The sequence below is a fragment of the Rhineura floridana genome, chromosome 7, assembly GCF_030035675.1.
Source record: "Rhineura floridana isolate rRhiFlo1 chromosome 7, rRhiFlo1.hap2, whole genome shotgun sequence".
In the NCBI taxonomy this organism is placed as follows: Eukaryota; Metazoa; Chordata; class Lepidosauria; order Squamata; family Rhineuridae; genus Rhineura; species Rhineura floridana.
The window spans coordinates 140,501,916-140,520,103 of NC_084486.1; the positions used below are offsets into that span (position 1 = coordinate 140,501,916).

The window sequence follows — 18,188 nt, forward strand, 5'->3', positions numbered from 1 at the left end:
GGTTTCCGCTTATGCACCAAACTTCCCCTCCCTTTCCCCTCCTCTGTGCTCCAGAGGGTTGGGGAAAGAAGAGAGAGGTGAAGAAGTTCCATTGTGCGAGTGGAAATTGTTCAGCTTGTGCAATGGCTTTGTTGGATATAATGCAAGATATTTTGTGTAGAACAGATCTTCCCAGCATGTTGCTTCTCCATGTGGGCGATTCTTGAATATCAGGGCTAAAACTTTTGCTGGGAGCATCCTCTTTCTCCGCTGTCTCTTTTGTACTTAGTTCTGTCTAACAGCGTAATCCACTGCAATTTTAAGCTGTCATCTAAAGACACTGAAATCAGTGGGACTTGCCACTCTAGTTAGGCTAGGAAAGGTAGCTTGTGTGGATAATGATTTGTGTACCAAATGAGCAATGATGCTTTTTGAAAATCTATTTTAAGGCAAAGCAACAAACCATATCTTTCCCACTTCAAAATCCTTAGGCACTACTCTTACATTTTTCTCTTTAGTCTTTGGTAGGTAAAACTATATAATTGCATCTTATACAGCGCCATTAGTATACATGGTACTTCAGAACTTCATAAGCAAAAATAAGACAGGTCCATGGTCTCATGACAGGTTAATCTAAACTGTGACCCAAGTGAAGACAACAGAGAAAGGGGCGGAGACAAAAATAGCATGAGATGAATGTGAGCAGATGGAGTTTCATATATTTGACCTTAAAGATGAAAGGACTGAGGCAAAAGTTTTTTGTAAAAAAAGATTATTTGAAGAAGGAAGAACATAAGGGGCAGCAAAGAAAGAATACATGGCATTTCAATTAGTATTCCAGACAAGTGTTGCTAAGCAAGATAAGTCATTCCATACAGACTTGACTTAATCTGCTGTTGGGTTTTTTTTAATGAGAGGAAAGCCTTGTCTCCTTGTAGCTTACTCAATTCTGACTACTGAAATTTGCATGGTCTTTAAATAATACTTTACATTCAATCAGCATATTTTAGTATTGCCATTTGATAGGTAGATTTGGTTGTCTTATTCTGTGTAATGTAAGGAGACTTATAGTCATAGTCAAACCTCTGAAAATGCTTACCAGAAAAGTTTAAAACTAGCTTGCTTGGTTTAGCTTACAATTTTAAATTTGAAATCTGAACCTTTTCCCAGTGACAAAATAGTGTTCTCAGTTTTATCTATTTGTGCTTAAATATGCATGCATGCATGCACACATACATATATACATATTAGTTTAGCAGCTGAGTATGAACCTTTACTACACAGTTTTGCCAAAACGTTGAATTTTTGATGCTACTGGCCTCATGGTTAATTAAAATTTTTAGGTTAAAGAAGAAAAGGAAAAGGTCAACTTCCTCTTCCTCCTCCTCTGATTCTTCGTCAGATGAATCTCCTTCCTCCTCTTCCTCTTCTGATAACAAAAAGCGTAAGAAAAGGAATCGGAGTCGGTCCGAATCCTCGTGCAGCTCAAAAAAGCACACTTCTAGGAGTTTCTTACATCAGAATAGGAAAAATGACTGCTATTCTCCTCCAGCCAATACCTCTGCTTCCTTCCTTAATCAAAAGCATGAAATGGAGAAACTGCTGGAGAGACAGGACGGGTTAGCCTATCAAAAACCTGAGGTAACAGAGAGAGAGTACTCTCTGTCAAGGACTCGTGCTCCCAATGAAGATGCTTATGGAGGTAGGTCTGAAGATTCCAGAGATTCATACAACGGCTCCAAGACTCAGGCAGATAGTAACACAACTGAGAAACAGGGTAAGTTAGATAAAGTTTCTTCTGATAGGAGGGATAGTACAGGTTCCTACTGTAGAAAGTCTGATGACAGGAACAAGACAAAATATTCAAGAAAATTAGAAAAAGAATTGAGGAGGAAGGAGCATTATCAAAAGCACAGCCCAAGCCAAACAAAGTACTCCACATCTCCGACAGGGTCTGATTACTCAACCAAATCAGTTGAATACTACAAACAATATACCAGCCAGTGGATAAATGAGCCTAGTAGGTATAATGCCGACAACAGGCCTGAGTTGGCATGGATTAAAAGTGAGAAAGAACCCAAGAGTAAGGAAAGGGATACCAGAAAAGCCAATGACCTAGATGAGGAAGCTACACTCAATGGTAAAGGACAATCGGGAAGTGGTGCTAGGAAACAACTGCCTCAGAACTTACTCAACATATTTAATCAGATTGCTGAATTTGAGAGAGAAAAAGGAAGCAAGCAGAAAAACCAGTGATTGTTTAAAAGAATCTGTTACACTGGGTGCAAGCATAGTTCAATTTCTAATTACTAGACAAGTCTGTGCTCTTAATAGAAAAATAGAAATGTTTAGGGTTTTATTTTTTGTTCCCATCCCTTGATAAGATACTGATTTAGGGAATGATGAATATGCAAGAGTTACATCATATTTTTAACTGAGTTTCTTATGCTGTTTAGGATATTAAGATGTGATGGTGTGATTGGTTGAAAAACTTAACTACTATTAAGACTGCCATCTGTGCTGAGTAGCAGCCAAATTGCACTTTACAGGAGGAAACTTTCCAAGGCATCAATGACTGTTAACTTTCTATGGCTAGCATAAGCATAAACTCAAAAAGTTTTTAATGAATGTGCTATCAGTGTATATATAGTCTGTCTTGCTATTAAATTTTTACAAAACTCCATCTGGTGGCTTTTTCACTTCAATCATTGTGATGTTTTTTGGAGAGGGGTGCAGTCTCATAAGCCATAAGATTTAAAGCAGTTTTCCTAATGCTCTCTGGAGTCTTGGTTAAGTGAAATACGCTCCCTAAGCTGAGTCAGATGAATACAGAAAGTTTACTGGGAGAGGTAGGGCAGGGCAATATTTTTTGACACTATATTTTAAAGATTCTCACAATTAAAACTACAGGATCCTATAAAGCCTGAAGAAATGTGAAACATTAAAGGCAGTTTTTATAATTCTTAATTATGCTACTAAAATGTTTACATTTAATTCATTTCCATTAAGATTTTTTTTAAAAAAAATTCCATTTGCCAATAAGGAACCATTTTAGTCACCTAAAGGGTGTTTCTCAGGGAATACTAGAACCACCACCAAGTGGGTACAAGAAGAACACGTTACCCACTTGGGGCTGTCGTAGTGCCTACTGGAGATCACCTAAATAATTTTTAAATTATGTATCCATGAGGATAAAGTCTACAGCAGTTTAACAAACATATTTCTAAAAACAGTGTAAACAATAAATCATTTGTCTCTTACAAACTCAGATATTCCCTGCAGCATAACCCTAAATGCTATTTTGGGCTTCTGCTGCGAGATGTTCCAGAAATGCTACTTGGGCTAGAAGGATGCGAAAAAACAGGTTCAGGACTCTGGCTCAAAGTCAGAGATAAAACTTTAAGTTGTGGTTGACTTGAAGACGAAGCTGAACTCTTACGGGACCTAGAAGACAAAAATAAAGGCATCACAAAATCTGTAATACAAAAAATGAAAACTAGATCTCTGCAAGAATCAAAACCATTATTATGGTAACAGCGAGGATAACTTTAATAGGAGTTGTTTTAATTGCATCAACTGACAATGAAATCTAATTGAGACAGAAATCCTATCCTGATTTTTTTTCAAAATGGAACGTGTTGGCAAGACTTTTCTTTCTTATACAAATGATGATACACACAGGTACTCAATACTCTCTGTTTACGTAGAAATATGGTGAAGATGAATAGAACTTTGTGTTTGCAATCCTACATCAAGGAAGCCAGTTTAAAGTATGCCAGCTCCAGCTCCGTTCAAGAGCCCTTGGGAGGGGAAAATGCTGGCTCAGCCGACAGTCTTTTTCCTGGCTTAACTAACTCCAGGACTGGAGGTCACATAACTGAGCTGAACAGATGTAGGATATGGCATAAGCTTCCCCATAGTCCTTCCCCTGCCACACCCCAGAACACTTCTGCTTTGGAACTTACACAGGCTTAATTTATACCAGTCTCAGCTAAGCCCTGACTGAGCTGGGAGCGATTGGCTTTTGATAGCTGAGCTGCAGCTAAGACGTGATGAGGGACCTACGCCAGTGTAACCCAACTGAGCCAGGATACTACCAGCTCAGGCAGAGATCCACTGTATCCTTCCTCAGCCTGGTGTAAATACCTGTAAGATTCTGCCTTAAATAAAATACTATATAAATGCTAAGTAATATTAACAATTCAAAAAAAATTCCATACAAGTGATACATTTTGTAGGCCTAATCTTTGTTTGAGCTGTATCCACCTGTAATGTGGGCACACAATATATGCATATTAGCACAACTTATTATAAAATGGCTGTCAGTTCCTTGTTTTTGCCATCCTTCTTGGCATGTAAGGTTTTGCCTTTGCTGTCCTCTGCTTTATGTCTTGGATGGTTCCCTTTTCAGTACTCATAGTGACTGGGAGCAAGGTCTTGAAACAATCAGCAGGGAGCACCACCAAAACAAGAGGGGGCCTTAGCGCATGCTAAGAAACAGCTTATTGAAAATAAGTTCAGCATGTTTAATTGTGTGAAGCATCACTCTGAATTAGCTCAAGAATTGCCCCTTAAAAATCCATTTTACACGCTAATCAAAAGGATTGTTTCAGTACATTGACTTCAATGGGTCTACTTTGAGTAGACTGGTGCTGAATATCACCCTCTGTTTTCCTTTGTCCCTCACTGCTTTGCAAGTCTATCCAAGGGGATAGCTGAGGGCCTAATTAAAGGCCCCTTTCTATTCCATGAGGGTGAGAGTAACTAAAGTGTTATGCTATCACTTAGTGTGTTTTGCTCTAGTCCTGCTAAGCTGAAGGACTCTGTTCTTCAGTCAGAAGGCAGGACCAAAATTAGGTGGGCTCCTTTTCTAGTATGAGCATCAAGCTTTGCCTGCTGTATTTGACAGCCTATGTGCAGACTACCCTTTTTCTACTGAAGAGGCATTACCGTTCTGACTCCTGCCAAGTAGCCTGTCAGGAAAGGTGAGTGGCCTTGCAAACATAAACCGTGCTTGTCCTCCTTGGATAAATGCTGTAGTCATTATGCAATAACAAAGATTTAATTAAAATATTTTTATAATAGCACTCACACTGTGGAAGATGATGAGCTGTGAGTAGATGACCGCAAGCTAAGATGAGAAATAATTTCAGGAAGAGGTATGGAAGCCTAAAAAAAATCATAATATTAGGCATTAGTGGATATAAACAAACATACCAATTTTGTATTAGGATATTTCTTTGAAACGGCTATATTGTGTGGCATGATCTTAAGGACAGTGCATGCAAGTCTTAGAAGCAGTTTTTTTAACAAGGGATGATACCTGTTCAAAATATCTCTGAAAGGCTGTGTTTAAATCTGGATTTGATTCTGAAATATCAAGTAGCATTTTATCAATGGATCTGGTGAACTCTTTCAATGAACGAAGTTCAATATCTTGTTCTTCTTGTGTTTCTGACTGAGTGTCCTTTAATGTGCGGATCTCTTTGGATAGTCGGGAAACCTTTTTAAACACACAAGAATTACAAGTATTTAAAAGTTTAACATTAGATTTTATGTTAATAGGTTTTTATAGTACATATTTTGGCAGTAACTGGCAATGTTGATCTCTAATTTAGTATTTTATTGAAAGCCAAACAATTCATTTAATGAACCTACGTTCATTTAAACTAACCTGTTTCGTGGCTCTTTCTAGCTTTGGCTTCTGGTCATCTATGTCCTTGGTTAACAGCAAAATATGTGTTTGTTTTTCTTTCATTTTTTGGCTGCAAAGATTCTCATCTTTCAAAAGAGTGTCAAGATTACCCTGCATAGTCTGGGGAAATAAAAGTTTACACATAAACCTGTTTCGAAGGCGTTTTTAAAATACAACAATAAATGAATGCCACATAGTAAAAGAAAGTATACATTTCTGTATTCTCTCTTTTGGGAGTTGTAACTCAGATGTGTAAAATAAGAGCAGCATGATATCAAAGTTAGAGAGTTCGAGTAACTAGTTATTTACTTTTTAAATATTCTTCTCTTGCAAATGTCAGGGTGGTATACCAAGCAAGACACTACTCCAGTACAAACTAAACACAATTAATAGGTTTGATGTAGGCAGGGTTTATTTTTGGGGTGAGACTTGCTCTGGTTTCTCCTGCTTTCATCTGGTGTTGCTGCTTGTCATGTTTTCATAGGAGCCTCTGCCTGTGAAATCTAATGTATTAGCCCAAAACATGCGATCTGTACACTTCTATTTCATGATCCATAGATTGTGCACTTTGGGGCTTATATACACTGGCCTCTAAATTAGATTACTGCAATGTGCTCTACGTGGGGCTGCCTTTGAAGACGGTTCGGAAACTGCAGCTCGTGCAAAATGCAGCGGCCAGATTGATAACGGGGACCAGGCGGTCCGAACATATAACACCGATTCTGGCCCGCTTGCATTGGCTGCCTATATGTTTCCGGGCCCAGTTCAAGGTGCTGGTTTTAACCTATAAAGCCTTATACGGTGTGGGACCACGATACCTGATGGAACACCTCTCCCGATATGAACCTACCCGTACGCTACGCTCAGCATCGAAGGCCCTCCTCCGGGTGCCTACTCAGAGGGAGGCTCGGAGGGTGGCGACAAGAAAGAGGGCCTTCTCAGTGGCGGCCCCCGAATTATGGAATAGTCTTCCTGACGAGGTATGCCTGGCGCTGACATTACTATCTTTTCGGCGCCAGGTTAAAACTTTCCTCTTTTCCCAGGCATTTTAGTATGTGTAAAAATGTTTTTGTTTTTTAAATTTAAATTTTAAGCTTTTAAAAAAACTGTTTTAAATATGTGTTTCATTGTATTTTATGCTGATTGTTGTGAACTGCCCAGGGAGCTTCGGCTATGGGCGGTATATAAATTTAATAAAATGAAAATGAAATGTCTCGGACCCTATGCAATGTGACAACCAACACAGGGGCTGGAGGAAATGGGTGCAACCCTCATTTCATCCCATCATGTGTGGAAACAGATACGGCTTATATCATTACAGTAGAAATGATCAGAAGAACTAATGTATCGGGATTAGAAACCTAAAACCTCTCACAAGGCCAAACAACTGTTAGAGGGGCTGGAAAGAGGTATCCCCTGCCCTGTCCTCTGCCTGACACCTGACTGAATTGTGAGAGGCCTCATTCTGAATCAGCTGTTACCAGGGCACATTGCTTGTTTCTGGGTGTAGGGTCCCTCGCATATAGTTGACTTTGCACATCCAACAAGAGTGAATTGTTAGTGGCAGTTCTGTTTCCTCAAGGAGACTATTTTTTGGTTTAGACAAGTACATATAGAGCTTTTAATGTATGAAGTGCTTTATAATACATGCAGGTTGTGGCATCCCAGATCCTGGACCTACAATCCTTCCTGCTCCTTCATGTCTGAAACCAGTGACCCCAAAGACGCCTGCCTCACCTTTGGCCAGTTACCTGCTACACCACAAGCCTCAGCATCCCACCTCCTCCCTAGAAGAGGCTATCAGGTTGAATGTGGTTTAGATCTGTGGGTTTATATGTAGTTATTAGCATTTAGAACCCTGTTTGTTAGCATAGGAAAGACCAAGCATGCACATGGAATTTTAAATTAATAAGCAATGTTTATTATATTTACAGTAAAAATTATAGAAACAACTGATATAGTACTAAACCTATAACCTGCCTATCTACCCATGCTAAACCCAAACCACCATAAGACCCAAACCCCACACTATCTACCTCATAAACTTAGCCCTGACTAACTGCCACAACAACCCTCTCAACTGTCACTTCCTTCCCATTTTTAGACCTTTCACTTGCTCCCCCCCCTTGCAAACACTCCAGCCAATCACATTCAATATTCTATTAACCCTAATCTTTCTGTACATAAGTGAATAGAAACAAATGTGTTTGTTACACAGGGCTTCAGAAGAAGCTTGTGAGACAGGTTACTATTGTCATCTTAGGAATGGATTAGTAAAACTTGGGCCTTGCAAGTTTCTTGTAAGAGTCTTTACTAGGCAAAGACATTAGACACAGCTCTCTCCATTGACATTTCTTCCCCCACACTGAGTTCCTGCAAGTTTCCCACCTTATCACACTCCCAGCCGGCCACTGACCTTGATAGTCTGGCACTCTGTTCTCACAGCTTAACCCTTCTGCTTCAGGTTTCTCTCTCTCTGCTAAAAACCTTGTCTGTGAGTCTCACAGCCTGCGTCACTGACCAACAAATTATACCATCAGTTACCACCAGAAATAAGGCTCCTGGTCAAAGACCGTTCCCCTACATCTGTGCAGGAGGCCGCGGAGATGGCGGATCACTTCGCCTCCAACAGAACTGGCTGGGTGGGGAAAACATCAAGAGATTTTAAACCCAGACCATATAACGCTGGCAGAAGGGATGTGGTACCACAGAGAGTGAGTCCTCCAGTAAAATCTGAAGGGCACAGGACACCCCAGAGTGGATCTGTGTACCCTAAAAGTGAGGAGAAATTATGCTACAAATGTGGTAGACCGGGGCACCTACGTTTTCAATGTGAGGTTGCCAACCCCATTAGTAATCCTGCTCAGACAAGGGCAGTGAAAACAGAGCCCAAGGCTTTAGAAACCAAAAAAGGTTCAGTTCTGCCAGATAAACTGGACAGAAGTAACAGACCTTGATTCAAGTCTGAGAGAGGAAGTGAGTGTACAAGGGGCAAATTATTGGGCATTGCTTGATACTGGTGCCGCTCAGACATTACTGAGGCCAGATTTAATAAAATCTGAGGTAATATTACCTCAGGAAACAGTGACTATCCAAGGAGTGAGGGGTCAACCAGAAAGTTTGCCTGTGGTCCTGGTGGATATGACTTGGAGAGGCCGAGAGGGCCGATATAAAGTAGGCATTAATGCCCAGCAACAAGAACCAGTAATACTGGGAAGGGATGTAATGGGCGCCCAAGGAAAGATCTATGTAGTGACCAGACAGCAAATTGGCAGAGAAAAAGAAGCCATATTAAGGGGGGCTGAAACAAACAGGGTGGAATCTGTTAACCAGCCTCAGGTCACCATAGCAACCACTAGCAGGCCTGCTGAAGAAGACAAACTGTATCAGCTGGTCTCTGGGGAAGAGACAGAGCATTTCAGAGAAGAGCTGAATAAAGATACCAGTTTGAATCAAATAAAGGAACAAGCCCTGACCCAACAGATTCCTTTCACTGACAAACTGAGGAATCAAGTTGTGTGTGAGAATGGGAGTTTATATAGACTGTGGATGCCTGCTGAGAGAATGGATGAATGTGAACCAGTGAAACAAATGATGGAAGTGGTGAAAGAGAATCTCAGTCAAGCTCAGCAGAAGCAAAGTTACTGGTATGACAGAACAGCCAGGGAACGTGTGTATGATGTGGGAGATATGGTTATGGCGTTCATACCCAGGAAACATGACAAATTACAGGCTAACTGGGAAGGACCATATACCATCAGAGAAAGGCTTGACACAGTGACGTATGTAATTACCACAGACCAATTAAACAAAAGCAAAGTGGTTCATGTAAATATGTTGAAGCCTTACCATACCAGGGATGCACAGGTGTTGCAAGTTACCTTATTCCCTGAGGGAAGTGGGCCTGAACTTCCAGATTTGGTACAGGAAAGCAAAGACAAAGGAGGGGTAGATCAAGTGGAATGGTCAGAGGAGGTGAAGGAGGAAGTAAAAGAAGAGATTCTGAGAGTTTTGAAGACTTATAGGAATCTCTTTAGTAATAAACCTGGCTGAACCAGTATAGTTACACATTCCATTGATACTGGAGATCATGCCCCAATCAGATCTGTTCCGTACCGTGTGAATGGGAAAGTTTTGAATGAGATCAAAAAGGAGGTGGAAGATATGCTGGAATTAGGAGTGATCAGGGAATCCATCAGTCCCTGGGCCTCAAGTATTGTCCTGGTTCCGAAAAAAGATGGAACGACAAGGTTTTGCATTGATTATCGGCTAATCAATAAAATTACTGTCCCAGATGCGTATCCTATGCCTAGAGTTATTGGGGGCAGCAACCATTATCTCTACACTAGATCTCTGTAAAGGATTTTGGCAAATGGAACTAGACGAGCAATCCAGAGCCAAAACTGCCTTCAGTACACCAGATGGGTTATATGAGTTTGTGACCTTACCCATGGGACTAAGGAACTCACCAAGTTCATTTCAGAGGCTAATCAATACTGTGTTGCGAGGCATGTCAGATTTTGCAGTGGCCTATATCGATGACGTGGCCATTTTTAGCAAGTCGGTGCCTGAGCATCTCCAACACCTGACAACAGTATTGGAGGCATTAAGAAAAGCAGGCCTCACAATAAAAGCTAAGAAATGCCAGTTTGGACTAAAGGAAGTAATCTATTTAGGACATAAGGTGGGGAGTGGGAAAATCACCCCCTTATGGAGCAAGGTGGAGGCAATACAAGCGTGGCCGATCCCCTTATCCAAAAAACAAGTAAGGGCATTTCTGGGTGTGGCTGGATTTTATAGGAAGTTTGTGAGAAATTTTGGGGAAATAGCAACCCCCTTGCATGAATTAACAAAGAAAAAGTGTTCTGAGCGTGTGGTATGGACGGATGAATGTCAGAAGGCTTTTGATCTACTGAAGCAAGCCTTGTGCGAAGGACCCATATTAATAGCACCAGACTATGAGAAACCATTCATCGTGGCTACAGATGCATCCGACCTGGCGCTGGGAGTCGTCTTGCTACAGGAGAGAGAAGGCACCAGACATCCAGTGGCGTACCTGAGTCGCAAGCTGACGCCGAGGGAGAAAAACTATTCGTCGGTCCAGAAGGAGTGCCTAGCGGTCGTGTGGGGACTGAACAAGTTGCGCCCATACGTGTGGGGACGAAGATTCACAGTGACTACGGATCATCGGGCCTTGTTATGGTTGCAGACTATGAAAAACCACAACACTATGCTGCAGAGGTGATCCTGGGCCCTACAGGACTATCAAGTGGACTTCCAGTTCATAAAAGGCAAGGACAATGTACTGGCCGATGGACTTTCCAGGCAAGTGGCTGGGACTGCAGTGACGTGACCAGACAGAGGAACAAAGAAAGACATTTTCCCCATAGAGACTTTTATTTGTTAACGCGACGTATAAATCCTGGAACAGGAATAATACTCTGCTGTTGTTTAAGGGGGGGGAATGTGATGTTCCTATATTAATGTATATATGGTAAGTGTTGTTGTTTAGAAGATACATGGTAAGTGGAGTGAAAGAGGGGGAGTGAATGGGCAGTAGAATGCGAGATGATTGGCTGAGTGTTTAAAATGGCTGAATGTATAAAAGGAAGAGTGAGAGTGGAATCTGGGGGGGAGAAGAGAACTGAGTAGGTTGCTTGGTGGGGTTTAGAGAGTTGTTTACCAGGAGGGAGGTGGAGTTCGGATTAGTATTGAGTAAAACCATATGCTTATGTGCCTTAAGAAGAAATCTTGTTAATCTTGTTAGCTTTGTTATCTGTAATAAATACGTAATTTGGTTTACCAAAGGCCTGATCCTTGGCTGGGGTTTCACAGACCAGAAGGGAGGGTAAGGTAATGACCAAGGCTGAAGGGGAACTGTAACAAATGGTGGCAGCGGTGAAGAGAATAACAATACCAGTATTCAGAGTCTCTGGGAATACTAGTATTGGGACGTGACTGGTGGTTGCCTAGCAGGGGGATCTGTTGAGATCTGTGCTAGAGCGGGGAGAGAAACCATAAGAGAAAGCGGTCCGGACTGGTGGAGTCCCTGGTGGTGCCTAGTGACAGGCAGTAGCCACGCGCAGGTAGGAACCTGACAGGGACAGCCAGGGAAGGACGCATCACTTGACCCAGTGTGGTGTACAGGTTAAGTGCTGGAATAATCCGGGAAGACTGGATTCACATCCCCACTTGGTCATTAAGCTGCACTGCATGGCCTTGTACCAGTCAGCCTCTTGGGCAGAGCAATCCAATTGCCAGGCATCAGGCAGAGGAGCCAGAGGAAAGCTCCGTGGGATCCTCATCCCGCTTAGGAGCCGCCAGCCTGGCTGAATGCCGGCTCCATAGGGAGCCGCATGTACGAGATTACCAGAATGTGCCAACTCTGGCCAACAGGCCTCCTGGGGAGTAAGAGCTCCCTGTAGACCACAATTGGATTTTTTTTCTAAAAAAAAGTTTACTCCACCAGCCTTTAGGTCAGCAGAGTTTGAATGTTGATCGGGACCTGAGGGAGGGGTCTAAATGCAAGAAGGATCTCGCGTAAGTCCTCCCCTGCCACACCTCTGGAATGCCTTGTTTTCGGGCCTTCCATTGGGGCCTACATCCACCAGGCTGGCTGTCCCTGGCAGCACTAGGAGGCTCCTGGTGGAGCAACATCTCTGCAGTACGGATCTTAACTTCCATGTAGTCTCTAATCTCCCTTTTCTTGGCAAGGTGATTGAGAAGGTGATGGCTGTTCAGCTCCAAGTTTTCCTGGATGAATCGGATTATCTAGACCCTTTTCAATCAGACTTCAGGCCTGGTCATGGGACAGAGACTGCCCTGGTCTCCCTGTTTGATGCCCTATGCTGGGCATCAGGCAGGGAGAGTGCATCTCTGTTGATGCTGCTGGACCTCTTGGCGGCCTTTGATACCATCGATCATGGTATCCTTCTGAGCTGTCTTGCTGGGATGGGTCTAGGAGGCACTGTTCTACAGTGGCTCCATTCCTACCTGATGGATAGGACCCAGAAAGTGGTGCTAGGAGACTACTTCTCGACCCCCTGGCCATTGGCCTATGGGGTACTGCAGGGTTGCATTCTGTTTTCCATGCTCTTTAACATTTATATGAAACCGCTGGGAGAGGTCATCTGGAGATTTGGAATGCAATGCCATCAATATGCTGGTGACACTCAACTCTATCTCTTCCTTCCATCTGAGGGCAGGGTGGGAGTGCTCATCCTAAACAGGTGCCTGGAGGCAGTGAAGGGTTGGATGTGGGCTAACAAACTGAAACTTAATCCAGACAAAACGGAAGTGTTGCTGGTCAAGGGGAAAACGGCCCCAGGGACATGGTTGCAAACTGTTCTGGATGGGGCTGCACTCCCCTTGAAACAGCAGGTCTGCAGTTTGGGAGTTCTTCTGGATCCTCCCCTGCTGCTTGAATCTCAGGTGGCTGCGGTAGCCACGAGTGCTTTTGGCCATCTCAAAATGGTCTACCAGCTAAGTCTGTTCCTAGAAGCAGCTGACTTGGCCACAGTGACACATGCATTGGTGACATCAAGGCTTGATTACTATAACATTCTATGTGGAGCTGCCTTTGAAAACGGTTTGGAAACTAGTTGGTCCAAAATGCAGCAGCCAGAATGTTAACAGGAGTACAGCACAGGGAGCATATCACCCCTACGCTTTATCGACTCCACTGGCTCCCAATTTGTTTCCGAGCCCAATTCAAAGTGCTGGTTTTGACCTTTAAAGCCCTAAATAATAATAATAATAATAATAAAATTTTATTTGTTAGTCGCCTATCTGGCCGAATTAACGGCCACTCTAGGCGACGTACATTTCCAATATAATACAATATAAAACCAATGAAAACATACTCAACCATTAAAAACACCACTCTTTCAAGTGGTCAGCAACATAAAAAACCTAACCCTCCCCAGAAGAGCCATAGGCCTGTCTGAACAGCCAGGCTTTTAAGGCTCGACGAAAGCCTACCAAGGAGGGGGCATGGCGGAGATCGAAAGGAAAGGAGTTCCAGAGGGTGGGGGCCACAATTGAAAATGCCCTCTCTCTGGTTCGCACCAGCCTAGCTTTTTCAGCTGGGGGAATCGAGAGAAGGCCTTGTGTGGCTGATCTAGTTAGGCGGCCTAATTGGTGATGCTGGAGGCGCTCCTTAAGATAAACTGGGCCGAAACCGTATAGGGCTTTAAAGGTCAGTACCAGCACCTTGAATTGGGCCCGGTAAACAACTGGTAACCAGTGTAGATCTATTAGCACTGGTGTGATGTGATCACGGCGACGACAGTTCCCAATTAAACGAGCCGCTGCATTCTGTATCAGCTGTAATTTCCGGATCGTCTTCAAGGGCAGCCCCACGTAGAGCGCATTACAGTAGTCTAAGCGAGAGGAGACCAGGGCATGTACCACTCGTGGGAGCAGGTGGACAGGAAGGTAGGGCTGCAGCTTCCGTATCAGATGAAGTTGATACCAAGCTGCCTGGCTCACTGCCAAAACCTGGGCCTCCATGGACAGTTGGGAGTCGAGAATGACCCTGAGGCTGCGGACCTGGTCTTTCAGGGGTAATTTTACTCCATTAAGTACCAGGTCTATATCTCCCAACTTATTCTTATCTCCGACGAACAATACCTCGGTCTTATCAGGGTTTAGTTTCAGCCTATTCCTTCCCATCCATTCACTAACGGATTCCAGGCACTTGGACATGGTATCTACAGCCAACCTTGGTGAGGACTTAAACGAGAGATAGAGCTGAGTGTCATCCGCATATTGGTGACACTGCAGCCCAAATCTCCTGATGATGGCCCCCAGCGGTTTTACATAGATGTTGAATAGCATGGGGGAGAGGATAGAACCCTGTGGCACTCCACAATTGAGAGGCCAAGGGTCTGAGACCTCATCCCCCAAAGCCACCCGTTGGTGCCTGTCAGAAAGATAGGAACAAAGCCACTGTAAAACGGTGCCCCCTATTCCTAATCCTTCCAGGTGATCTAAAAGGATACTGTGGTCAACAGTATCGAAAGCCGCTGAGAGGTCCAGGAGGACGAGGAGGGTATGTTCTCCCCTGTCCAACGCCCTCCTCATATCATCCACTAGGGCGACCAAGGCTGTTTCAGTTCCATGTCCAGTCCTGAAACCCGACTGGAATGGATCCAAATAATTTGTTTCATCCAAGTGTGCCTGCAACTGTTTGGCCACCACTCGCTCAATCACCTTGCCCAAGAATGGTAAGTTAGAGACTGGGCGGAAGTTGTTTAACTCTTGAGGATCCAAGGAGGCCTTGGACCAGTGTACTTAAGGGACTGCTTAGGTCCATATGTTCCTACCCTGGATTTAAGATCATCTGCCTCTGGTCTCTTCTGCATGCCTGGAATGAAAGAGATTGACAGGCATGCAGGAGACAGCCTTTTCAATTGTGGCTCCCAGACTTTGGAATTCACTGCTCCAAGAAGCCTGCTTTGCTCCCTCCCTGATGGTCTTCTGGAAACTTGTAAAAACTATTTTGTTCCGGAGAGCCTTTGGTTGGGACTGACGGGTCAGCCTGACACTGTTTGTTTATTTATTTATTTATTTATTGCACTTGTATACCGCCCCATAGCCGAAGCTCTCTGGGCGGTTTACAGCAACCAAAGTTTTTTATCTTTTACTTTTATCTTTTAAGTTCTTTGGTTCTCACTCTCTTATATGTGTATGCACATATATACATTATGTATGTTTGTGTGTGTATACATAATGCATTTAATGTATTTTAATTGTATTTTATGCATTTTAATTTACTGTAATGTTTGTGTTTTTATTGTGTATTTTTATATATGTGTGTGCTCTTCTATTGTAGTCACCCTAAGTGCCCTATTGTAGGGTAGAAGGGTGCGATAGAAATATTTTAAATAAACAAATAAACAATATGCCTATATTTATTTTACATGTATCAAGGAATACTTGTTTTCAGTAGCATGTTTTTAAAAAGCTTACAGTTTTAAAAAAATTGAATGAATCTACTAAAAATTATTTTTGTTCAGAGCTGGGAAGAGGTGTTGGAAACTTTTTCTGTTTTTTTCTGCCTTTCATCATTGCTTTGTCAAATCCTGCTTAGGCTGAGGATGTGGAGTTTGCAGTTTGCAAAGCAAAGGTGATTCTTCACAGATAAGAAATAGTGAATAGATAGGATGACAGTGTTTCTAGAGAAGTCTACATTTGGATAAGGAGTATAGATGGGCCCTCACACTGAGCTAAACCGGAAGCCTCTTCACCTGTATATCCTCCTGGAGTTCCTTGATCTGTCTTCTCTTGTATCTGTATTTCTCATCAGCAGCTCTTTTCTCTTCTTCCAGTTTCACTTTCTCCTCATGCTCCTCACCTATAAAAACATAATTGTTTATTGAATTCATCGAAGTCTCTAGCTGACGTACAATAGAAATTAGTTTAAAACATCCAATGTAATCCAAAACAACTAAGAAATACAGTAAAACCAACCATGGCCTGACAAGCACAATCAACCATAAACATAATCACGGGCAAAAGATGTTATAAACACATTAACCAAAAAAATACATTAAAATTATTAAAAGGTCCAGGACACTCATTTTAGTGCTGGACGTGGGACAGGGTATGCACTCCAGGTAGGGAGGCTACACCACTCTCACATCTAGTATATGGATGTATTTCAAAGCAAGCTTAGCTAGTCTACAGTGAGACCTCAAATGTAATCAAATGTACACAAGGTTGTACATTTATTACCTGTCCTTTACCCAGAGGTCCCAGGGCAGGTTACAACAATTTTAAAAACAGTTAAAAACAACTTAAACAATGTCACAGAAAATAGGGTAGATCCTAAAAATAAACATCTCGGGAGTCAAAGACCCAGGTAAAGCGATGTGCCTTCAGAAATCGCCAAAAGTTGTACAATGAAGTTGCTAGATACTTCTCGGTGGGGAGGGAGTTCCACAGCTTAGGGGAATGCCCTCTCCCAGGTCACCAACACCCCTGAGCTTCCAAGGGTGGTAGAACTACCAAAAGGGCTCCCTCTACTGATCTCAACACCTGAGAGGGACTGTAGGGGAAATGGAAATGGACTGCCTTCAAGTTGATCTCGACTTATGGCGACCCTATGAATAGGGTTTTCATGGTAAGCAGTATTCAGAAGGGGTTTACCATTGCCTTCCTCTGAGGCTGAGAGGCAGTGACTGGCCCAAGGTCATCCAGTAAGCTTCATGGCTGTGTGGGGATTTGAACCCTGGCCTCCCAGGTCATAGTCCAACACTAAGCACTACACCACATGGACTTAAGTCATTCAGGGCTTTAAACACTAATGTGAGCACCTTGAACTGGGCCTGGAAACAAACTGGCAACCAATTCAGCTGTTTTAAAATGGGTTATAAGTTCTAAGAGGAACCCCCGCCAGTAATCTGGCTACTGCATTTTGGACCAATTAAAGTTTCCAAGTCATCTTCAAGGGCAGCCCCACAAAGCATGCATTGCAATAATCCAGTCTGGAGGTTCCCAAACCATGGAGCACTGTTCAAAAGGGGCCAAAGCTGGTGAACCAGCCGGAGCTGGAGAAGGGTACTCCTAGCCACGGAGGCCACCTAAACCTCCAGTGACTGTTGGATCAAGTAGTACCCCCAGGCTGTGGACCTGCTCCTTCAAGGAAAGAGCAACCTCATCCAGAAGAGGCTATCTTTCCACCTCCTGGACATGAGAACTCTGGACACATAATACCCCTGTCTTTTCAGGATTCAGCCCCTATTTATTGGCACACATCAGTCCCTCAACGCCTCCAAGCACTGGTTCAACATCTCAACTGCCTCTCCTGATTCAGTTGGAATAGAGAGGTAGAGCTGGGTGTCATCTGCATATTGACTCCGAATCTCCTGATGACAACTTCCAGTAGCTTCATATAGCTGTTAAATAGCATGGGGGACAAGGTAGAACTCCGTGCAACACCACAGGATAATTCTCATGATGCTGAACAGTAGCCTCTGTGAGGCGTCCTTCCCTGACTCTCCCTGTCAGGTTCCTACCTGCTCGTGGTTACTGCCTGTATCTAGGCACCACCAGGGACTCCACCAGTCCGGACCGCACTCTCTTATGATTTACCTATCTGCTCTAGCACAGATCTCAACAGATCCCCCTGCTAGGCAACCACCAGTAACGTCCCAATACTAGTATTCCCAGAGACTCTGAATACTGGTATTGTTATTCTCTTCACCGCGGCCACCATTTGTTACAGTTCCCCTTCAGCCTTGGTCATTACCTTACCCTCCCTTCTGGTCTGTGAAACCCCAGCCAAGGATCAGGCCTTTGGTAAACCAAATTAAGTATTTATTACAGATAACAAAGCTAACAAGATTAACAAGATTTCTTCTTAAGGCACATAAGCATATGGTTTTACTCAATACTAATCCGAACTCCACCTCCCTCCTGGTAAACAACTCTCTAAACCCCACCAAGCAACCTACTCAGTTCTCTTCTCCCCCCCAGATTCCACTCTCACTCTTCCTTTTATACATTCAGC

The 18,188-nt window shown here is 43.2% G+C and overlaps 2 protein-coding genes across 3 annotated transcripts in view; one reads left to right on the top strand and one right to left on the bottom strand.

Moving 5' to 3' along the window:
* TTC14 (tetratricopeptide repeat domain 14) overlaps positions 1-2,660 on the top strand; it is a 28,686-nt gene extending 26,026 nt beyond the window's left edge. The window contains exon 11 of one of the 2 annotated variants that reach the window (XR_009764123.1): positions 1,323-1,338. Coding sequence is in view for 1 of the 2 variants with exons in the window: in XM_061637392.1 (XP_061493376.1) it covers positions 1,323-2,235 (913 nt within the window). In the remaining variant the exon portion in view is untranslated. Of the gene's footprint in view, positions 1-1,322 lie in introns of both variants that reach the window. The other variant, XM_061637392.1, reaches the window with a different exon arrangement.
* CCDC39 (coiled-coil domain containing 39) overlaps positions 99-18,188 on the bottom strand; it is a 64,339-nt gene continuing 46,249 nt past the window's right edge. The window contains exons 16-20 of the mRNA XM_061637390.1: positions 15,925-16,031; positions 5,654-5,794; positions 5,303-5,482; positions 5,072-5,148; positions 99-3,423 (exon numbers count right to left, since the gene is read on the bottom strand). Of these exons, the coding sequence (XP_061493374.1) occupies positions 3,276-3,423; positions 5,072-5,148; positions 5,303-5,482; positions 5,654-5,794; positions 15,925-16,031 (653 nt within the window). The 3' untranslated portion in view covers positions 99-3,275. The remainder of the gene's footprint in view (positions 3,424-5,071; positions 5,149-5,302; positions 5,483-5,653; positions 5,795-15,924; positions 16,032-18,188) is intronic.